This window comes from Trichosurus vulpecula, chromosome 1 (genome assembly GCF_011100635.1).
Source record: "Trichosurus vulpecula isolate mTriVul1 chromosome 1, mTriVul1.pri, whole genome shotgun sequence".
In the NCBI taxonomy this organism is placed as follows: domain Eukaryota; kingdom Metazoa; phylum Chordata; class Mammalia; order Diprotodontia; family Phalangeridae; genus Trichosurus; species Trichosurus vulpecula.
The window spans coordinates 345,501,517-345,523,775 of NC_050573.1; the positions used below are offsets into that span (position 1 = coordinate 345,501,517).

Genomic DNA, 22,259 nt, shown 5'->3' on the forward strand with positions numbered 1-22,259 from the left:
CTCCTAGGAAAGAGGGGAATGGGGAATTCTGTCACCTGTGCCCATATTGTGGTTCCTTTTAGAGGGCTCCAAATTCGAGTATTCTCTTTTAGTCCTGGTACCTCCTTAAAAATGCTGTTAAAAATCTATTTGTACAATTTCATGAAGCTTAAAGAATATCCATGTTTGTAGCTGGGAGTTTCCCATTCCTGGAATTTTCTTCCTCCTCATTTCTGATTCTTGCATTTGGGTAGAACCTACTGTGTGTCAGGCTAGTACCTGAATTTACAAGAATTTTCAAGTATTATCTTATTTGATAAAACAACCATAGGAGGTAGATGCTGTTATCATCCTCATTTTATTAATGTATCATATGAGAGTGTCGGGTACATTCCAGCTTTAATTCCTATAAATCTGTAGCTTTGAAATACCTAGTAAGCACATGACCCAGAACATCAATATAGAACTAGACACATTCTGCAGACTTTCTCCCTATTTTAGAAATCATAATATTGAAACCGATGATTTGGATATTTCCATCTGACCACCCACCAAGCAGCAGGATCTCATTGTTTTGTTTCCTTTTATATCATCTGTCTTTTTTTCTGTTGTATTCTTCAGGCACTTCCCACAGATGAATGGAAGAAGAGCTGCTAGTTAAAAGTGACCAGTAACAAGAACCTCATGACCACCATGGAGGGAACTTACTTCATCATGTGGCTGGTTACAAGTTTGGGATTGTTGGGAGTCATGCAGCCACTGACAGCAGATGATACTCAGTGTCAGAGAGCTGAGCACCCAGTTATCACCTATAAAGGTGAGGAAGCAAGCATATAACAGCAAAAAAAGTGTTGTTTTTTCTTCTTTCTAAGATATGAATATGGCTTTTAAAGGGGATGTAAACTTAAAAATGAAAACTAATTTTGGAAACTTAATTTCAAAACCTGCTTAAATGACAAGTAAAAGTGCAATTTTTATCCAGAGCAGGAGCCTATCATTTTTGAGAATAAATGTTCCCATTCAATAATGAGGCATGGTATTTTGAGAGGAAATCCCCAGTCCCTACCCTATTGAGCACTTGCTAGGTTTTCTGTATTCTTTTCTTTTATTGTATTGTATATGGCATGAGCCCTTCACTCTGAAATTTTAAAAAAGTGACACTATAGCTAAAAATAAATTCTGTTTTGATGTTTCTCAGTGTGTAGCCTTATCACAAAGCCAAATCCTATGTACATGTGTCACAGAAACCTATGCCACTAGGGCAGATGCTTGTCTTTACTGACTTGAGTGATTTTCAGACAACTGCAGCATGTTGGCAGCCCCTTAAATCTGTCGTGTAAATAGCTTAGCAAGGGACTACTTCCATGCTATTTGGGAGCTCTTACAGGACACAAGTAGTGAGGAACATTGATGAGGGAGAAATAAAGCACTTAGCTAAACTGAATCTCTCTACAATTTTTTTTTTTAAGTCTGCATACTTTCTCCTTATTTTCATTGTTTTTGTTGAGTCATTTCAGTCATTTCTGACTTTTTTTGACCCTATGTGGGGTTTTCTTGTTTTTTTTTTTGTATTGTTTTGTTTTGTTTTGGTTTTGGCAGGACAATTGGGGTTAAGTGACTTGCCCAAGGTCACACAGCTAGTACATGTGTCAAGTGTCTGAGGCTGTATTTGAATTCAGGTCCTCCTGACTCCAGGGCCAGTGCTGTACTCGCTGTGTCACCTAGCTGCCCCCTATTTGGGGTTTCCTTGGCAAAGATACTGGAGTGGTCTGCCATCCCTTCTCCAACTCATTTGACAGATGAAGAAGTTGAAGCGAAGAGAATTAATGATTTGCCCAGTAGCTCTATCTGTGCCTTTCCCCTTATGCCCACCCCCTAATAACCGCAAATTCCAAGCATGGGTGGTATTTTGCTTAACTGATTACATCTGAAATTTTGTGAGTGTTTCAAGTGACATTGGCATAAGTGTAAGCACATGTCTTCAAGATTCTATTCAAGCTATCTTGCTTCAGAAAAGATTCTGGGCTCTTTATTTTTCAGAATAGGAGTAGGATTCACAAATTCTGGTTCCTCTCTAGCAGAGTTCACTGACCAAAAAAATCTAAGAGGCTACTCTCTAGACATGCCTTGATTCCTGGATGTTTATTCCCTATTGTGCACTGGTTGCTAAAACACCCTGACATATGCATTCACACTTTGGTCTTCTCTGTGTCTTCCCTTGATGTCAGTTCCAATAAAAAGGAAAAAAAAATAGTGACCCTTTGAGGCAACACATTTCACAGCAAGCTTAGTGAGTCTCATAGCCACATCCAAAATTAGTTTTAAATGTTTAATGCCTACTTAGGGCAATGATGCCATATTTGGCCTTTGTTTGTTTATTGATTAAAGTTTACCCAGCATGCTAGCTATTTAGAAAGAGATCCAGTTATGGAAAGGAGGTTATAGAGATAGTTTTCAATGATTTGCTTTAGAAAAACAACCACCTTATACTATTCATTCTAAGATGACAATTATCATTCTTACTCAGCTAAGTCTTCCTACAAAATACAATTTTGAGAACTTTGTAAAGTATGACTCATTTTGTATTCTCCTCCCCTTTGCTTTTTTTGTATCTAAAGGACTTGGAATGGCTTAAGACTCCCTATCATCAGCTTGTACTGCTCAACATTAGGGATAATGAAAGACTTGCAAGGGTTCAAAACCTCTCAGCATTGCTCTAGGCCAAGGATTATATCTGAGGCAATTTTGGGTGGCCTTCTACCATGCCTGTACTATAGTTTGTCTTTTTTTTTTTTTTTTGCTCTTTTCGCCCACTCCCTTCTGCTCTTTGTTTATCTCTTCATTCAGACCTACTCTCCCCTCCTTCTCCTTGCCTAGATTTTACCCCTCCAGTGGCTACTAAAAGTATTGTTTAGAGTAGACCCTTTGTGCCACTGGGGAGCTAAGCAGTCTAGCTTCTACTCCCAAAATGCAAAGCTGAGTGTAGAGGGGGAGATTTGGTTCCACTCCCCCACCAAAGTCTGTTGATGCAATCACAGAAGCTAATGGGTTGCTAACAGAGATAACAAGGTGTTACTATGTTAATGAAGAGAACAATTTACATAGTATTATTCCATTATCTAGTGTGTTCTCTCTAATAGAATTGGAAAGGGAACAGTTGCATTAGTTTTCTGTGCTCCATATCTCACTGTATAGTTACTTTAAATTCACACTCACTCTTCCCACTCTACCCACAGATGCCATGTTTATTTGTAGGAGAATATGCTCCAGGGTTGAAGGAGTGGGAAGGATGTTATTTTGTAGCTCCTGTTCCTTCTTCTTATGTCATAATCATAAAGACCTTTGCTTTGAGCTAATTATGTCTACTGCCTGACTTTTAAGGGCGAACTCAATGGTGAGGGGTGAGTGGGCTTGTGAGCTCTAATTTTAGGAGGGTGTAAATCTGATAGTAGTCACCCCTGTCAAATCTATCCCACCTCCTCCCCCCCACCCCAATCTGCAAGCCTGTGATTCCTAAGGTTGCCATGGTAGAAGATGAAGATTAATACTTGAATACTTGAATAAGTTACTTGAATAAGTACTTGAATAAAATTGAAAAGACATCAGTCATTTATTTAGTTTTTGTCTAGCTCTACTATATTGCAATTTCCTATTGCATACTCCATAATTTGGGACAATCTGTATTTAAATGCCCTATCATCTATTAAGAATAATGATTTAAGAATCCTGTCTGTCCAATCATTTTTGTCAAGTATTGTACTGTTTCCATCATTTCTCTGTTCATTCTGGACTAAATATTTAAATAAATTTTTATAATAGCTTCTGTAATTATATGATGGAGGCTCACATTGAGGCTGAAAACATTTCTCCTAAAAGTATTTTTGAATAAAAAATAAATTTTACTCTTTTAATGTTAAGAATAATGGTTTTATGCAATTACAACAATACATTTGTAGATAATTGTGTAAGGTAATTTTACATGTCAATTTTAATTGGATTACTTGGGGTGAAAGGTATCAAAAACACATAGAAATACACTGTAATCTGAGTCATTTGCCCTCATACAATCTCATGAAAGTGATAGAATTATTTTAGTAATTTTCATAGCAATCTCATCATGAGGAAAATTACATTACAGGTATAAAGACTCTAAGATGTGGGTATTTTCAGAAAGCAAACAAGTAGATCTGGGAAGTAATGATTGGAATGTGTTCCTTCAAAGTTGAGATAAGACTCTCTGCTGCTTCTGTAGATTAAGAATTTTCTTCACACTTTTTACTTGAAAAATTTAGAAAATCATATTTTGTCCAGGTAATTTTTCAAAACTTCACAGTAGTTAAATAAAGATTTATGAGTTAATATACCTGTTAGAGGAAAACAAAACAGAAACATCTATTCATTGTTCATTTGATGGATTTGTTCTCAATTCCTTGTTTTGAAAAATATATAAAACCATTTTATGTCCTTATTGATTTTTGAAAGATGAAAGGACAGAGGATCCTTGTATGTCGATATACAGGTTAAAAAAAAGATTGATGACTCTGAGCCGAGTGAGAGTGACTTGTTGAATTTTTTAAAATTATCAATACTTTTTTTTCATATCACTCTTTGTTTTTTGATGTTACTACAATGAAATAATTTACCACACTGGACAGGAATGCTTTTTGTAATATTTACATACATATTTTTGGGGGTGGGGTATACATTGTATTTTCAAAGTTAAATCAAGATATTTTATAAACCAAGTACTTAGAACTCTTTACACATGGCATTAAAATGTCTTCTTGAATTTTTTTTTCTTAAGATTATTGTTGGAAATAATGATTTAATTTAGATGTCAATATTCCACTGTTTTCTTTCATTTGCTTTAAAACATGTTACAATCCAAATAATCATTAACTAATTAATCCTAATTAATCCTGTATTCAAAGAAAGAAATACTGTTACTTTTATCTTATATATGAAAAAAAAAACAAGAAGAAGAAGAATAGATTTTTTCTTATTTTAGGCAGAGCCAAAACTAACAAAGTCCATTAAGGACTGAAATTCATTAGGTTATATTTTTTCCCTGTATGTTTACTATGTTCTTGATTTTACTTCTAACTGAAACAGCAGCTAGTGATAATATTACCTTTTGTACTCATAGATTAGGCCAATTTTAGCAGGCCAAGTTTTTACTTAACTCAAATTGCCCTTCTTCTTCCCTAAACAACAATTCAGATTTCTTAACTTTACCTAGATCATATACTCATCTGATCAACTCTGAAATAACTGAAAATCTATATTCTTGAAAATCATTCTTTCTGTTCTGTGGAAGGACAAAAGAAATAATATAGACCCAAACTGGAATGAAGAATTTTTTTTTCTTTTTAATTTCCTTCAGTTGAAGTCCTTCAAAGCTTAATCTATATGTGGTGGTAGAAGTACTATTTTTTTTAAATCAGAAGGACACCTAAATTTGTCATTTTATCCACAATGATATTGTGTAGTACTATACTAAAAGGAATATGTTTTCTTCCAGATCTAGATACTGTAAAGCAGTAGTGAAATTAGTTGACCATCTCTACCTTAAGAAATATTTCTGGGAAATATGCTTAAATAGACTCTGTAAACCTTCATTAAATACAGTTAATAAAGTGAGAACTTGCTGCAATGAATAGATAGGCAGAAGCCTGTGGCATAAGGAGCCCTAGCCTATGGGGGAGGCAGTGAATGCTCAAGGATTTAGGGGAATTCCCACTTTCTTGAGGGGTTAGTGATCCCTGTGGCCATTGCTTTGGTTATTGTAAGAGGTGAAGGGGGTTTTATTAGAATCAGGTCCTTGTTTCTCTGCATTGTATGTCTATAAGTGTCTCATTGCATTGTAATCCTCCTCCTGGACTTGCTACTGCTAGACCTAGTCCGGAATCAGATAACCTCAGAGGATCCCTCCTACTTCCAACTTTCTATGATCTTATGATCTTATATTCCTACATGAAACATGAATTCTTTCTATGAGATCTGTGATAAGAGGTACTCCAGGTTCTATTTGAGTACCTCCCATGACTGAGGAACTCACTTATCTATCCAAGGAGTGCATTACATTTTAAACCAGCTCTAATTGTTTAAAAAGTATTTCCTTGTCCTGAGCAGAAACACTGACAGAATTGTAGTTTAAATACACGATCGTGACATGTTTAAAACAAATTAAAATCCAAAAGAAATTATTACTGACAAAATATTTCCACTTTAACAAACCATGCATAACCAAAATTGAGGTGCTTATAAGACAATATTCTTTTTTCCACCTTCCTTTCTGTCTCCAACAGAAGCAATGCTAATAGCCTAGAATTCTAAAAGTGATTCCTTCAGTCTACTTTTTTTAAGGATATGGTCTTTGGCTTTTAGATATGACTTTTCTATTTATTAGCTATTTGAGATTTTGTAAGTCATTTAACTCCTCTGCCTCAGTTTCCTTGTTTGTAAAATGGGGATAATGTTGTGAGGCTCAAATCAAACAGTGTATAAAATACTTGTAAGCTGCAAAATACTATAGAAGTGTCAGATATTACTACTATTCCCATTTTCGATGGAGTTCAAGTGGAAATGGTCTTGGGACAAATTGATATTATCTTATTATTCTTTTAGAGTTAATGTTCTATGAATTTTATTTTTGTACAAGTGGACAAACTAACTATTTTTATGGTTGAATAAATGTAGTAGGATATGTTCACCCTCAGTAGGTACTTGAAAAGCATCATCTTTGCAACTTCAGTTGTATAGCAGAACAATAGGGCTGACAATGCTTATCCTGATTGCCTTGTATGTGGGACCCAGGCCTCCAGACCAATCCATACCATGCTGCCTCTGCTCAGGCTATAACTTCTGCATCTTCTCCATAGGTAATATGGTTCTGTGTAACTTTGTACCCCTCAGCAGTGATAGGTCATTTTTAGCTTTATTTTGCCAAGGCCTAACTTTAACTTAAGCCACTTATGAACTATTTGGTGCATTTCTTGTTTTTTTTTTTTTGTTTGTTTTTTAACCCCAACTCCAACTTCCTCCTCCTCAGCTTCAACTTACAAGTTGTCTTCTTCCATTAGAAGGTAAAATCCTGGAGGCCAGAGAAAGTCTTGCTTGCTTGTATTTATATGCCCAGCACTTAACACAATGCCTGGAACATATTAAGTTTTCAATAAATGCTTTATCTATTTGTCCTTTTCCTACATGGTTTTTATCTCCTCTGCTAGGTCTCAGTATTTTGAAGATTTTTCAATACACATAACTTGGAGCTTCTCCTAGTACCACACTGCTTTTCTTCTTTCTTCTCCTCTCTTTTTCCTTCTATCTCTTCTATGTCTCCTTTTCCAGTAGAGCAGGACTCTGGATCCTCCAATCATTTGCTAGCAGAACACAAGTTCTAATTGGTCCTTCCAAACCAGAAAGGCTTTAATTATGGGCTTCAAATAGACTGTATGTCCCTCAGTTGAGATACTCAATTAATTAAAAATTTGTTAAGCACCTACTCTTTGTAAACCTACCACCCATATTAGCTGTAGAGTGATGCATTTCTTTCTAGGAGGAAAGAGGTCAGTGGATAGAGCACAGGACTTACTATCTGGAAGAGCTGAATTTGATTTCTACCTCAAACGTTTAACAAGTTGAGTGACCCTAGGCAAATCAATTAATGTCTCTGTGCCTCAGTTTCCTCATCTATAAAAATGGGGATAATAACATCTATTTCACAGGATCGTTGTGAGGATCAGATAAATTAGCATACATATATCACTTTGAAAACCTTAAAATGCTATGTAAGTGATGATGATGATGATGATGATGATGATGACAATGGTGACGATGATAATGACGATGATGAGGACAATGACGTTTATGGCTCCTGAAGATTGCCTGCTAAGGCAAGGCCTGTGAAGTCACAGATTCTAGAAGCATCTAAAACATGATTTCAAAGCAGACAAAAACCAAAAGAGATCTTTGTATAGCTATGATTGGTGTTGTGACAGACAGTGGGGTTTTGCCATTCTTTGTGAATGGCAAGCTATCTTCCTGAAATGAACATATTTAACTTTCTGAAATGCAAGACTGACACGTAAAACTAAAAGCACACCCACCTTCTTGTGAAGGATGCACTGCAAACTCTACCTTCCCAACCTTTCCCTCTCATTTCACTTATTTTATGATGAACCTCCAGTAGGTTTTAATAAGTTGTTTCCAGTTTCTAAGCTTTCAAACTGGTGCGTCAAAAGCCACATATCTCACTCTCTGAAGGCTCCCAGTCTTCTTTGGGCTTTACAGTATGAGCAGCGCAACAGCTTCTCACTTACAACTAGAATTCTGTATGTCTAACTGGATGACACACATGGTACCTGAAAGGAAGGTGGAAATGCCATTTCGTTTTGGTCCAGGTGACACATTCTAGGCTGACTATGATATCATTTCTGCTGATACAAATTCTTTAGCTTCTTCAAGTGGTTATGGGAAAATGCGTAGCTTATTGCTTAATTTAATTCATCTTTTGAAAGCCTTTAAGGGCAGTGTTTGAAATTTAGAAGCACAATGGGGAAGATAGAATTTAAACATATGGAAACAATATATTTATGTAGCTTGTGCTAAAGATGTTTATAGTATGAAAATTTGACTTGCACAAGACTGAAAGACTAAATATTAGTATTTAGACCTTGGTAATAACTTATCAGATTTTGCAGTGTTTGTTTGTTTGGTTTTTTGCCTGCCCCATTTCAGATTTTTTTATTTGTTTCACCATAGTGCACTGAGAGCCTTGAGGACCATCCCCCTCCCAGCTCCTTGTCTTAAACTGCCAAAAGACTCCATGCACTCAGCTCCACCCAGCCTTGTCTCCTGGCTGCCTCTGCACCTCCAGGCTTTTCTGGCCACTGGAGATTTATTATTATTTTTTTCAACAATCCCCACTGCCTGTATTAAATATTGTTTTTGCTGCAGCTGACTTTCCAGGTCTGTATCTCTTGGCAAAAGAAACATGACTTCTGCTTAGAAAAAGTCCAGTAGGGTAATTTTCAGTTCATGACAAGTTGTATAAATCCCAAAGGGCTCCATTCCCTTTACCTAGATATTTATGTGAAGGCCCAATTGATATCACTAGGAATTTCACACACCAAGTGAGGGAAGAATATCTCCCAAAGGATTTGTAATTCTGTTATCCTGCATTGGTTATTTCTATTGCTATAATCCTAGCAATAACATTTGCTGGTGCCAGAGATACTCTTGAAACAATCCAACAGTTTGACCTTAGAACTTTCTTGATTCCCAGCAATTTACTCTTGACCTATTCCTGTTCTACCATATAATTCTGGTCTCCCTTTTCTACTGCGGTAGGTGGGGGCAGCAGTCATAACTATTTTAAGTGCAGATCCAGCAAATTATAGCAACTGCTTCATTGCTATGCTTGTTTTTATCATCTGTAGACCATTAACAGACCAGTGTGCATGGATCCTTAGAGAAACTTGATTTCAGATAGAGTGAAACTTAAGAGATTATATCAGCACTCAGCAGTAATTTTTGGTAGTCAGTATTTGTAAAGAAACTAGATGGGCTTGTGCCTCAATATTTTTTTCTTTTGTTTATGCTCTGAAAATAGTTGCCTTTCTCATATAGCCTTTATAAATAGAACATCATCATAAAGAACATAAACTTGGTTATACCTCCTGTGAAAGTATTCTGGTCTGAAATTGATGTTTTGCAAAGTTGTTCTGTTTTATAGACAAGTACCTAATTCATATGAAAGGAAGAAATATAATTTCAAAAATATCATTAAGATCCAAGCTATCTACTGAAGTGATATCCATCCATCCATGCATTCATTCAAGAAACATATGTTGGATACTTTCTATATCCAAGGCACTGATCTAGGTTCTGAAATATTAAGCCCATTCATTGAATCTTTTAAGTTTCCTAGACAAGAAGAAAAGCAAGTAATCATACATGAACTTTAGATTTCACTGAAGTGCCACAAAAAGTTTTAGCCTTAACCTCTAGCTTCCCTAACTACTGGGCAATCCTCAAATTTAATGTTTATCCAAAGAGAAAGTATGCACTTACCCAGGAGAACATGACTTTTGTGGGTTGTACCAAAATAAGCACTTGGAGAACTAGATTAACTTTATATATTTTTAGGTTTGTTTTTATTTTTCTCCTGCTACTAGTAAGGCTTAACAAGGTTTCCTGGCTTAGGATGAATACTTCAACATTCTATTTAGAAAATACATGTAAAAAATAAAGTGCAGGGAGGTATAAATACATTTTTCCTTTCTTGATTTTAAAAATATCAGTTTTATTTTGATGAGAAGAGCTGGAATATAACTCAAAATAAACCAATCTTGAATGTTCATTCTGAAGGGTACCCATAGGTGCTAAGGAATTAGTATGTAAAAATGTAAATAAATCCATAGGAAACACTTCGATGTTGTTGTTGTTGACCTGAACCCCTGACCTGTGATTTCATCTATTCTTTGTGAGCAATTCTCTCCCAAGGCACATCAGCATCTGTTCTGCATTTTCTGCTTTTACAAATTTGCCTGGGATTTTAAACGACTTACCCAGGATCATATAGCTAATAAACAACAGTGGTAGAACTTCAATACTTCAATTCAGGTCTTTCTAATGAGAGAGAGAGAGAGAGAGAGAGAGAGAGAGAGAGAGAGAGAGAGAGAGAGAGAGAGAGAGAGAGAGAGAGAGAGAGAGAGAGAGACAGAGAGACCATTTTTCTATCTGCTATGCCAGGCTATCTTTCATATATTTTAAAATATAATTTTTTGTGGGAAATGAGAGAAAGGGGAATTTCAATCAGTCAGGTACCTACTAAGCATTCCAGTAGCATTTTCAGAAGTTTTAGATGTTTTGTTTAACATTTCAAATTATTTCTGCTTTCAAGCAATTGCTCACAATTTGTAATACTCTCAGGCTTATAAAATGTTCCCTTTACAAAAATCCAATTAGTAGGAGAGGGCACGTAGGTGGCAAAGTAGAGAGTGTAGCTGTGTGACCCTGGGCAAGTCACTTAGACCTGTTTGCCTCAGTTTCCTCATCTGTAAAAGGGGCTGGAGAAGGAAATGACAAACTACTCCAGTATCTTTGCCAAGGAAACTCCAAATGTACTCACAAAGAGCTGGACATGACTGAAACATCTGAACAACCATAAAATAAACCTAGTGGACAAAATAGCAATCAATAGAAAGCTAGAGTTACTGACACATGTTTAAGTTTCAGGTATTTTGTCCTCTATTTGTGAAGTCTTAACTTGATACACACATACACACACACACGAATGTCAATGTGAAAAAAACGCTATAGAACCTTAGCATGCCTTTGAAAGATACTGAAACTTTTGCTCCATGAAAATATAAAGGAAAATGTGGGTATGAGATTTCTCCATCAGGTCTTCAATTTTAGTATACTTGTTTCATGTAGTGATGTTTATTTAATTTTATTTCCTTGGTCTTTTTCTCTTTGTCTTGAATAGTCCTTTCCTACATCTTAACTTTTCTCTGTATTTGGGAAAGTATTCTCTCATCTCTTTAGGAAGCCCTGCCAATTGTCTTTTTTTTTCCTTAACTGTATTTAATTTGTGGCATTTACTTAGGGTTACAATGAAGATTTTAAAGTCCCAATTGCCTGAACATAAAGTTCTCACTGAAGGAGCTAGCAGATATTCTGGATAAAACCTTTGTTCATGGTTTTTTATATCTTACCGGAGGATGTGTACACCTTTAGATTCTGTTAGTCCCTATAATTATGATAACTTTTAATTACTCCCAGACAAGTCTAAATGAGAAATAATGACCTTTTTCAGAGGTAAATGGCTATTCATCTGGCAACTCATCTTTCGAACCAACCAATGAATTGTTTGGCTGTTTCTTAGAAGAACAACTTCAGTGTTGACAAGCTTCAACATCACCTCAGCTGAAAAGTGACATTTTCAATTTTGAAGTTTACTCTGGCATTAAAAGCTAAAGCAAAACAAAAAAAAAACAACATCCCATTGTAGTTCTGTAAGGTGAGCACACCAGAAATCCTAAAATTTGAGTTCCTGACCTTGGGAGAAATAATCTTTGAAGTCAAATAACTGAATTTCAGACCTTTGCACACGTACATGCTGTGCCTTTTTTCACTAGCTTCAGATTTTTAAAATGGTTTTTCTTTTCTGAAATATGGATTGGTCTTGTTGGACTTAGAGATCAGGGATTTTTGCTGATTTCTTTTAAAGAAAGGGAATGATTGGTCAGTAATGTGTTAAGCTTGATACTCTACTGACAAATGAGTAAGATTTGGGCTATTATGATGGTACTGAATTTTTCAATTATTATGTTATTCCAGACTTTGAGGTGAGGAAAACAAGGTGCTGATGGGGATGGGGCAAGGAGAGGGTGAAAAGAGAGAGACAGAGAGACAGACACACACACACACACAGAATATGAGATAGTTTCTAGTAAATGTGTCAGGGTTCCCTGTTTCTTAGAAATCATGGCTGGTAAAGAGTCCATACTGACTACCTGATCTGGCCAAATATCTAAGCTGTTTGGCAATATCCATAGCTTGCTACAGTTGACTCTTGAAAATTATAGGAAGATTTAAGATCTGACTTGGTGATTAATTCACTCTTTCAGTAGTCTTTCCCCTTACATTTAGATCTTAAATTCAGTTGATTCAACAAACATTTATTAAATGACTGTGGTATGCAGAATACTGTTCAGATACAGAGAAGCTTAAAAAATAGATACAGCACAGCCTTTGCCTAAATGGAACTCACAGTTTAGAAGAGAGACTTCACACCAAGTCTTATTTGTGTACATGTCGTTTATACCTAAATTGAGGAACTAGTTGTTTTGAGTTTGTCACAAATGATTTCAGCTCCATTATGACTTCTGGATGTGGCAGATAATCCCTAAATTTTGTGGGAATGAGTTCATGAAGAGAAGTCCCTCTTTTTCCCGGAGGATCTCTTTTGAGTCCCATCAGATTAGAGTTAAAGAAGAATTTCCTTCTAGTCTCCTTTGAATTGGCTTGGGTGTCAAGTTCTCCAGTAAACTTTATCTAGGGAGTAGGATAGGGCAGAATATGGGCCAACTACCTCTGGTTGTTTATGATTTCTCATTAATTAAGTAGAATCTTAAACTTGCTTTGTTAAGAGTTCTTCAGCACTTCCCATAGGCAAAACACTTTCTCATATTTTTGGCTCCCCTTATAACATCAGGCTTTGGCAAGGTATTTTCCTTCTCCTTTTTGTTCTTAAAATTTGTGAAGATACCTTCAAGTTCTTCTGTGCCAAATCACCTTTCATGTAGTAGAAGTTTTTATATTTTAGGAAGAACATAAGTAAAAATACAAACAAAATAAAAAGATTAACCTTCACCTCAGCAAGGTGTGGTTGACAGAAACACTGCTAATTACATATTTCCTAGTGGGACAATACAGCACTAATATAACCAGCAAAGTGTAATTACCGTGACCATTCTTTTTCCTACATTTGGAAATAGAACGTGAGGTTTTTTATTTTTTTTTAACTGACATGTATTTCTGAGCAAAGACTGAAGTACATTTCATGGACACAGTATACTACTTTTAAGACATCTAAAGCAATTTTAAAGCATTAAGTTTTAACAGGCCTAGTATTTCAGAAGGAGAATTACAATTATGGAAAGTCAGTTATAAGGAGGGTTAATGATAAAATGAAATGAGGTTTTTAATGGCTTGCTCACACTGATAATTGATGAGATGGAGGTTTGACCAGAATACGTGACCCTTAGGTAGAAAACAGACTAGAGAAGAAAGTCAGTAGTGTTAAAAAGGGGATTTTTTTTTCCTGACACATTCTACTTCTAGCTTTATTTCCTTAGTGTATTATGTATTTAATTTCTTCAGGATACTGTTTGGAGCATATCAGGAACTTGCTTAATGATATCAGAAATGTTAAACGCTAATTAGGAAGAGACAAAAAGCAAGTCAAAAAAGTATCTACAATAAAATAGTCCTACAAAGTATAAAATGAGTCTTTTATGTGATGGGCTACTTGTAATCTTGGCCATCATAAGATTTTTCTTGGTAATGTGAATCTATGAAGGATTTGCTCTATCCAGTGTATTTCTTTGAAAACAAGTTAAAAACAAAGAAAGGGGTGTGTGTGGAGCAGGGTGCAGAGGGGGGAATTGAAAACATCCTGGTTTTAATGTTTAATACCATCTTACTGCCATTACCTTCAAGCACTCCAATTGTATTCCTGAGGCTATAAAAATTGTTTTTGTTTGACTAAACAGAAGTGTCTTTGAACTAAGTGGGAGTTCTTTTCTCTTACACTTTGTTGTGGATGTATGCAAAGTACTTTTTGGCTAGTTTGGAACCCAAACAGTTTAAAAATCTACCCAACAACCCCACCTTCTTTATCCCTATCTTAAAAAAGTTCCCAAGTAATCACATCTGTTACATTCTGTACCCTGAGGGTTCAGACAGACAAATGAATTCTCCTTTGTTGCTTCTACTCTAATAAATACAATTGCACACAAACACACTGCTCAGATTTATACAAATATTCAAGACTAATAGGTCACACTGCAAAGCCATAAATAAATTAGAACAAACATCTAATTCAATAAATGGTTTTTGAGGGCAGAGTTTCTTGACCTGGAGTCCATGAATTATTTTTTAACTTTGACAAATATATTTCAATGTAATTTGTTTCCTGGGTAATACTGTGTATTTTATTATGTACATTTTGTATGCATTTAAAAACATTATTTTGAGAAGGGGTTCACAGATTTTATCAGAATGCCAATGGGGTCCATCACATACACACACACACACACACATACACACACACACACACACAAACACACACACACAGAGTTAAGAACTCTGCTGAAATCAACGATCTAAATAATACCACAGGAGCCCATGGAGTACCAAGTACTTGGGGAACATACCTGTCACCATTTCGGGAGAAAACAAGATATCGGGAACATGTTTATAATTTTTAGGAGACAGAGGAGGATGTTAGAATGTAAAATGATGACACTGGATATAGTTTGCATATTTTGGAGGTTCTTAGGGTTCTAGATAGAATGTTTGTACAGCAACTTCTCTGAACAATTTTGGAAGAGTAAAAGGAGACAATTCGTTGAACTGTGGTTATTGTAGACAAGTAAGATATTAAAATTAATTTATGAAAAGGATGAAGGCAACAAATAAATAAAATTATTAAGAAATACTTGAAAACACATTTTTAAAGATGATATGACCATAGTGAGTTCATAAGCTCTCTAAACACTCCAAGTACTATCATATTCAACATTTTACATACATGTCCTTTGAGTGTCTGAATTAAAAGTTGGGAAATGATAATCATTTAAAAATATGACTGGATGCACTTTTTTTGAAGTGTAAAACCTAGAGATTTATTATTATTTTGTGATTAATAAATCATCAAATTGTCTATGACATTTTCCCACAACTAAATACCACTATTCACCAGTACAGAAGTTGGTAATTAACCTGATTGAGTAACAAGGCAGAAAGAACAGACATGTGAATATCATTGGTAACTCAACTTACACTCTTTGTGCCTATGCACTGCACATTATTCTCACCAAGGAAAGCGTCCAAACAGATTAGTGGGGCAATATGGCCTCCTCAACCTTTTTTGTAGCAAGCAGTTACAGAAGTAATAGAATTTAACTTCAATATTTCCCTTGATTTTATTGGTCTGAACCCATGTTACTTGAACATAGTTCAGTTTTTTAAAACTACAGACAAGGGAAAAAACTGACCTAAGAGAATACTGAATCAGTCAAATATATGACTAACTTGTAGGTCATCTTTGAATTGGTCCTAAAGGAATGTACCACCCTAACAGTTTGAGAATTAGGCAAATAGGATTTCTCTGGAAGAAAGGCTGTGTAAAGAAAAGCCAAATGTTCTTCCTATGCAGTTAGAACAGGTCTTGATCTTTCATCTGTAGATTATATTTCTATACTACCCAATATCCATTTCAATTCAAATAGATTCTTGGTTACCAGGTGTAATCTTGGTCCAATGTAGAGGCAGATTTCCTCTAAAATATCTCCTTTCTGACCCTATGAAAAGCATAAAGTTTAACTATTCTTATAGGACTACCAAAAACACTTCAGAAACAAGTGGTTAACAAATCATTTTCAATTCATTTATTACATGTGCATGAGAGAAATAGCACATAAACCCAAAAGAAACAGTTTTATTTTTACATGTTAGTTAAACGTTGGATGTATTTTTACTTCCTAGGTGAATGGTTATGTGTCAAATAAAGAATAAAAAGAGAGGGAAAAATAGAAAAGCATAGTCTTTATTTCATTGTACCTTCTGACAACTAGCTAATTGTCACACAGCATTAAAAAAGGGAATATTTTGAAAATACAACATGGTTGAACACAGGAAGAACTAGGCAGTAAGAATTACTTTCAAGAAATAAAGAGTTCTGAAGCCTCTGGTATCTGAATTTAGTTGCTCTTAAAACTGGAATGCTTATTAAACAAAGGTGATAAGACTAGTGGCACTTGTGGCACCCTAAATAAAAGTTAATATTTTTAGAAATGTCAAAATATTTTCTTTTTCATTCAAGAGAGTAGAAGTAATGTATTAGCTTCCCTCCTCCTCCATGAACTTTGTACAGCCATTTGTAGAAGGTTCATATTTGATCAGAGTATTATCTCTATTATTTTTCTTGTTATCATTGAGAAATAGATAAATGCAACCATTCTAGGAAAATAATGTGGAAGTAATATTTATTGAGCACATTGTGAATATTAGGGTACTAGTCACTGTACACTTTACAAAAGGAGTATACAACATTTGCTCAAGGAGCTTACAGCCATTTTGACAAAGAAGACACATGTGAGAAACAATTAAAAAATAATATGATGACATATATTAATGAGCTACTTGAACATAATCATGTGTGTAGAGGAGAAATCTGAGTTGGTCAGAAGAATTAAGGAAAACTGTACTGATAGCTTAAAGCTTGAGATGTACCTTGAAAAATTTGGAAGGGACTGGGAAAGGATGAAAGGGAGTGCTAAATACTAGGTTAAAGATGAAGGGGGCATGATATGATGTGCTTGAGGCAAGTTAAGAATGTATAGATAAGGTAGGATTAGACTGGTATGTTCTTGAATGTCCGAAGAATATAGATTTTATCTTATAAGCATCCTTTGCTAACAAGGCAATAAGAATATTTAACATTGTATTGACTAATTCAATATAAAGTAACATTTACATTTGTTAAATGCTGAACATAAGATTATTGCCACATGTCTATTAGATCCAATGTACAGAAGGTGGACAATTTGAAAATATGAATGAAGTAGCCCATTGATAAACTTGCAAATATGCAAACATGCCAATTAAGGGAAACTTTAGGGCCATTCAAAGCTATTAACGTCCTTGGCTTTATCTATAGGTGAGCAGAAAACTCAATCCAAGTAAGCTTTCCTTCTTAGCCTTTAAAGCTCATCAAAGCCAATCTTTCAAATTTGAATGACTTCCAGGTGCTTTCTAATGCACTTTATTTTTTTTTGTTTACTGTGGTTATCAAAATTGAAGGTAACTTCAATAATGTTTTGCCAAACAGTGTTGACATTTCTGTTAACTTGGGGCAAAACCGCCTATGATCTTTACAGTCTTTTCCTGTTCTGTATCTTGTATGCCTTTAGGGTATTCTCTGATGTAGGTTTTAATTGTGATTTCTCTAGTTCTCTTCAAGGTTCTCAACTCTGTGCTCTCTGTCTCAGGGGTTCAAAGTATCTCTGGTTCCCTCCTCTCCCCTTCCCAGCCCTAACCTCTAGGAATGAAAGTCAGACACTATCCTTTCAGTTTTTATTTTCTTTTTGAAAAGTGGATGCTAAGTTAGTTTTTAAAGGAATAAATGAATGAAGATTTGTTGTACTACCTCTGAAAGATTGTATATACATCCATCCACCCATCTATCATCTATCTATCTATCTGTCTATCTATTTATCTATCTATCTATCTATCTGTCTGTCTATCTTTCTGTGTCTATGTATCTATTTATTGGCAGTCTCATATATGTGTGTATATTTGGGGATATTTATAGATAAATATCTATCTAGTCATATAAGTATAGGGACACTGAAATCTCATAAGTATTTTGGAGGTGAAAATGAATATAACTCCTAATAGTAATGAATATTTTTTGGGAAAAAGTATATCCAGTGTGACCTATTTATTATGCTGTTTTGAGGCATCCTATATTCAATTCATTGAGGTAATTAGATAATACTGATCAGCAATTAGTACAGCTTTAAGAAGAGTAAGTCTTGCCAGGTGTATCATTTTGTCATCAAAAAATTAAATTAATGTTGAATATAAGTGTAGAGGAGGACATATAATTTAGATATCAGCAAAATATCTGATTTTTCCCACTTGTTATTCTTGGTAGTAGACGAGAGTGAAGTGTACTGTAGTGTGATAGCATCAGCTCCATAGGGCTGATAGTTGAATTTTCACCATGAGCCTTACACTCAGAAATTGACAAAAGCTACAAACCAGGGCTTGGTTTATTTTTTTGTCCATTGTCTAGTTTTAGTAAAGTGGTAGAGAAAACATTAAAATTGCACATTAAACTTAAAAGTGTGTCATTTATACACCCCACCGGCCCTTCCCCCATCCCCCAGTGCCAGCTGTTAAACAATCACCAGAACACTACTGGCTAGACTCTAGAATATACTACTGATCTAGCTGATAATGATCTAGCAATTGTAAGAGATAATATATGGTGCTGACCAATAGTTCTTAAATTCCACAGAAGACAAATTAGAAGCAATAACTTTCTTTTGAACAGATTTACTAAAGAACTTCAGTGATTTTTGACAGGGTTCCGTTTTGGGTTGGATTGAATGCAGACACCTAGCATCTAAGAAAATATCTATTATTTTGATCTCCAGAGATGTTCATGAATAGAAGGCAATATGTATTTCAAATGATTTTTGCTATTATCTTCAATAGCAGTATGGCAGCTTCTACCAGTAATGTTCTCTGCTCGCTTAAAATGACAATGAGCCTTTGTGTTTAGCATAATACTTGTATTTCAGAAGAAAAAATATATGAAACATTAATTAAAATAACATCTTAAAATAGAGAAATAGACTCCCCAGGGGCTTTTTTGGTCAAAGAAACAATTGGGTACCTTAGAATAAATAGCATTCCCTTAAATTACTAACATTAGCATATAGCTAGACTTATTATATTGTGGCTTGATTGTCTTGTTCAGTGTTAATGAAGAGGCTACAAAGAAGGTAAGAGCTTGGATTTTTTTTTAGTTCCTTAGCATTTCTACCATCATAATTGAAAATCTGTAATCCTTAATCTCTTGTTTCATTCTGCCACTACTGACAGCTTTGATCCTAGGATTGTTGCTTCCTTTGATCCACTGCCTTACTTAATCAAATTAAAGTAGTTTTGTGTTTGGCAAGGTTTAAAAGTAGTCATATGACTGATAAATGTATCAACTAGAAGTAAACTTTTTTTCCCTTTCTATTTCTAATTTCTTAATACCAGTCACTAACCAAGCTTTTCAAGGAAAATGTGTGTTGAGAGTGTACAGTGGGTTTTTATACTATATTAAAATAACATATTGCTTATTTTTGAATAGTTTAAATAGGTAACTTTTTGTTTCTACTTAAATTTGGCATACTATTCACACCCTAATGTTAATCTGTAAACTTTCCCTAGGAATTGTACTTCATTAAACCAATCAATACCATTCATTTTCCTTCATAAGTCTTACTAATGCATCATTAATGCACTATAGGTATTCACCCTTTGAAATATCATCTGAACATGAACTGTGAAATTAGGTATGTTCTCTATGTGTATTCATGGTTTATGAATCTTAGAAGACCTAAGGGTTTATATTCAGAGTATGAGGGAACCCCATAAACTACTCATCAATTTTCTTACTGTTGTTTTTGCTTAGGTTGAAAAGCTAGCTTTTTTTAGAATTTGAACTCTTTAGAGAAAAAAAAAACAAACAAACTTGACAAAGTATGTTGATATTACTTTTCACAGGGTTTAGGAAATAGAAAGAATTCAGTATTTTCTTCTTTCCTCCCTCCCTCCTTCCCTCCCTCCCTTCCTCCCTTTCTTCCTTTTCTTCCTTCCTTCCTTCCTTCCTTCCTTCCTTCCTTCCTTCCTTCCTTCCTTCCTTCCTTCCTTCCTGCCTTCCTACCTTCCTTCCTTCCTTTTTTACTTCTTCCCATACCCTCCCTTTCCTTTTCTTCCTCCTCATCCTCTTTGTTCTCTTCCTTCTTCTACAGAGGTTAACAACAAAAAACATTTATTAAATACTCACTGCTCTAAGTTCTGGGGATACAAAGAAAGGCAAAAGATTATCTTTGCCCTTAACATGGAAAGCAACCTAATAGGGAAGCAGCTCAGGAAGAATTATGTACAAACAAAATACATAAAATATAAGGGCTGCTAGGTGGCACCACAGTGCATAATCTTCCTGAGTTCAAATCTGGTCTCAGATACTTACTAGCCATGTGACCTTGGGCAAGTCACTTACCCCCATTTGCCTTAGTTTTCTTATCTGTAAAAATAGCTGGAGAAAGAAATATTAAATCATTCCAGAATCTCTGCCAAGAAAACCCCAAATGGGGTCATGAAGAGTTGGACACAACTGAAAATGACTAAACAAACAAGAACCTAAAAGGTATAACATGGAGATAATCTCTGAGGGAAGACACTAGCATAAGAGGTGAATGAGACAATCTGTGAATGAACAAATTTTACTAGTTGTAGGTTATTTGTGTTGCTTTTATTAATTCATAAAGAGTATATTCCCAACTAATCCTTTCTATGGACTACCAGTGAGAATAGCTTTGGAACATGCAAAATTTTATGTCCTTTTTAGCAGTATCTTTAAAAAGATAGTTGATATTTATATCTGACAATGTTATGAAGTGACCTTCCTCAAACAGAATGAGGGCTTTTGCTTCTTCTGTAATCCCTCTTCTACCTATAATTGTCTGAACAATTTTATGTTTAGTTATTCATTGGCCTGTTCTTTAGATATTTAACCCCTGTATTCCTCAGGACTCAAGTGCCTAATGGCTACTTACTGGGATGTTGTAGAGAGTGAGTTGGAGTAGGTTATAAAGAAGTTTGAGGACACGAGGCTTCATTCTGCTCTAAGATTCAGTTATTTTAGCGCATAGTGTCTGCATGTGGTAGGCACTCAATAAATGTTGATAATAATAATAATAATAAGATTGAGTGAATGAAATCGTGGGCTTAAAGTCTCATGCCTCTTCCATTCTTAGGTTGTGGGGAGAATTACTGCCACTGAAAAGTGGTTCTAATCTAGCTTTTGGTTGGTGAGAGCATAGATCATTGGGTCTTATATTTCTAACTGAAAGGGCCATCAGATATTATCTAGTCCAACCCTCTCATGTTACAGCTGATGAAACTGAGTCTTAGAGAGGTTAAATGACCTACCCAGTGTCACATAGGCAGTAAATAGTATAGACAACATTCAAACCCAGGCCTTGTTACTCCAATGCCAGTGCTCTTTGCCTCGCAAGCACCATGCATAAGAGCACCTAATAACTATATGTAGCTCTCATAATCAACCAGCTTGATGCCCTCCCTTCTTCCCTCTAATCTATGATATAGGTTGCCTGCTAAAGAGTCATTATTCATTTGAAAATTATTGTCATAGCAAGGTCACTTTTGATTCATGTAACAAAAACGTTGAATTTCCAGATGGTCTGTGGAGGGTATTAGACACATAGATTACAATTGTAATTTTCATTTTCTAAAGTTCATAATAAAAAACAAAGACATTTATTATGGACCTAGGGAAAATTGCTTCTCAGTGACATGTCACACTACTTTTGACTTTACTTGTCCCTGAACGTTGTCAGACAACATACAGACTTCACAGACTGGAGGGAAAAAAAAGCACTGGCTCTAATCCAGGAGCCTGAGTGTCTCACCTTATTTGCATTTGGATTTGCATAATTTTTTAAATCAAAAAAAACTCTTGATGAATGAATAGAAATTGCTTGCTTTTGTGTGTGTGTGTGTGTGTGTGTGTGTGTGTGTGTGTGTGTGTGAGTGAGAGAGAGAGAGAGAGAGAGAGAGAGAGAGAGATCACCAGCAATAAGAAGCTGTCACTGATCAGCTTGGTCCTTACCCTTTAGTCACCAGGAATAATTGCTACAGATAGTTTTATGAAGTAGAAGGTTAACTTGACCTTTGAA

At 35.3% G+C, this 22,259-nt stretch overlaps 1 protein-coding gene across 1 annotated transcript in view; it reads left to right on the forward strand.

The window, feature by feature from the left end:
• Window positions 1-600: 600 nt before the first annotated feature.
• Window positions 601-22,259, forward strand: part of SEMA5A (semaphorin 5A) — a 464,624-nt gene continuing 442,965 nt past the window's right edge. Inside the window, exon 1 of the mRNA XM_036757261.1 lies at window positions 601-796. Coding sequence (XP_036613156.1) covers window positions 664-796 — 133 coding nt within the window. The 5' untranslated portion in view covers window positions 601-663. The remainder of the gene's footprint in view (window positions 797-22,259) is intronic.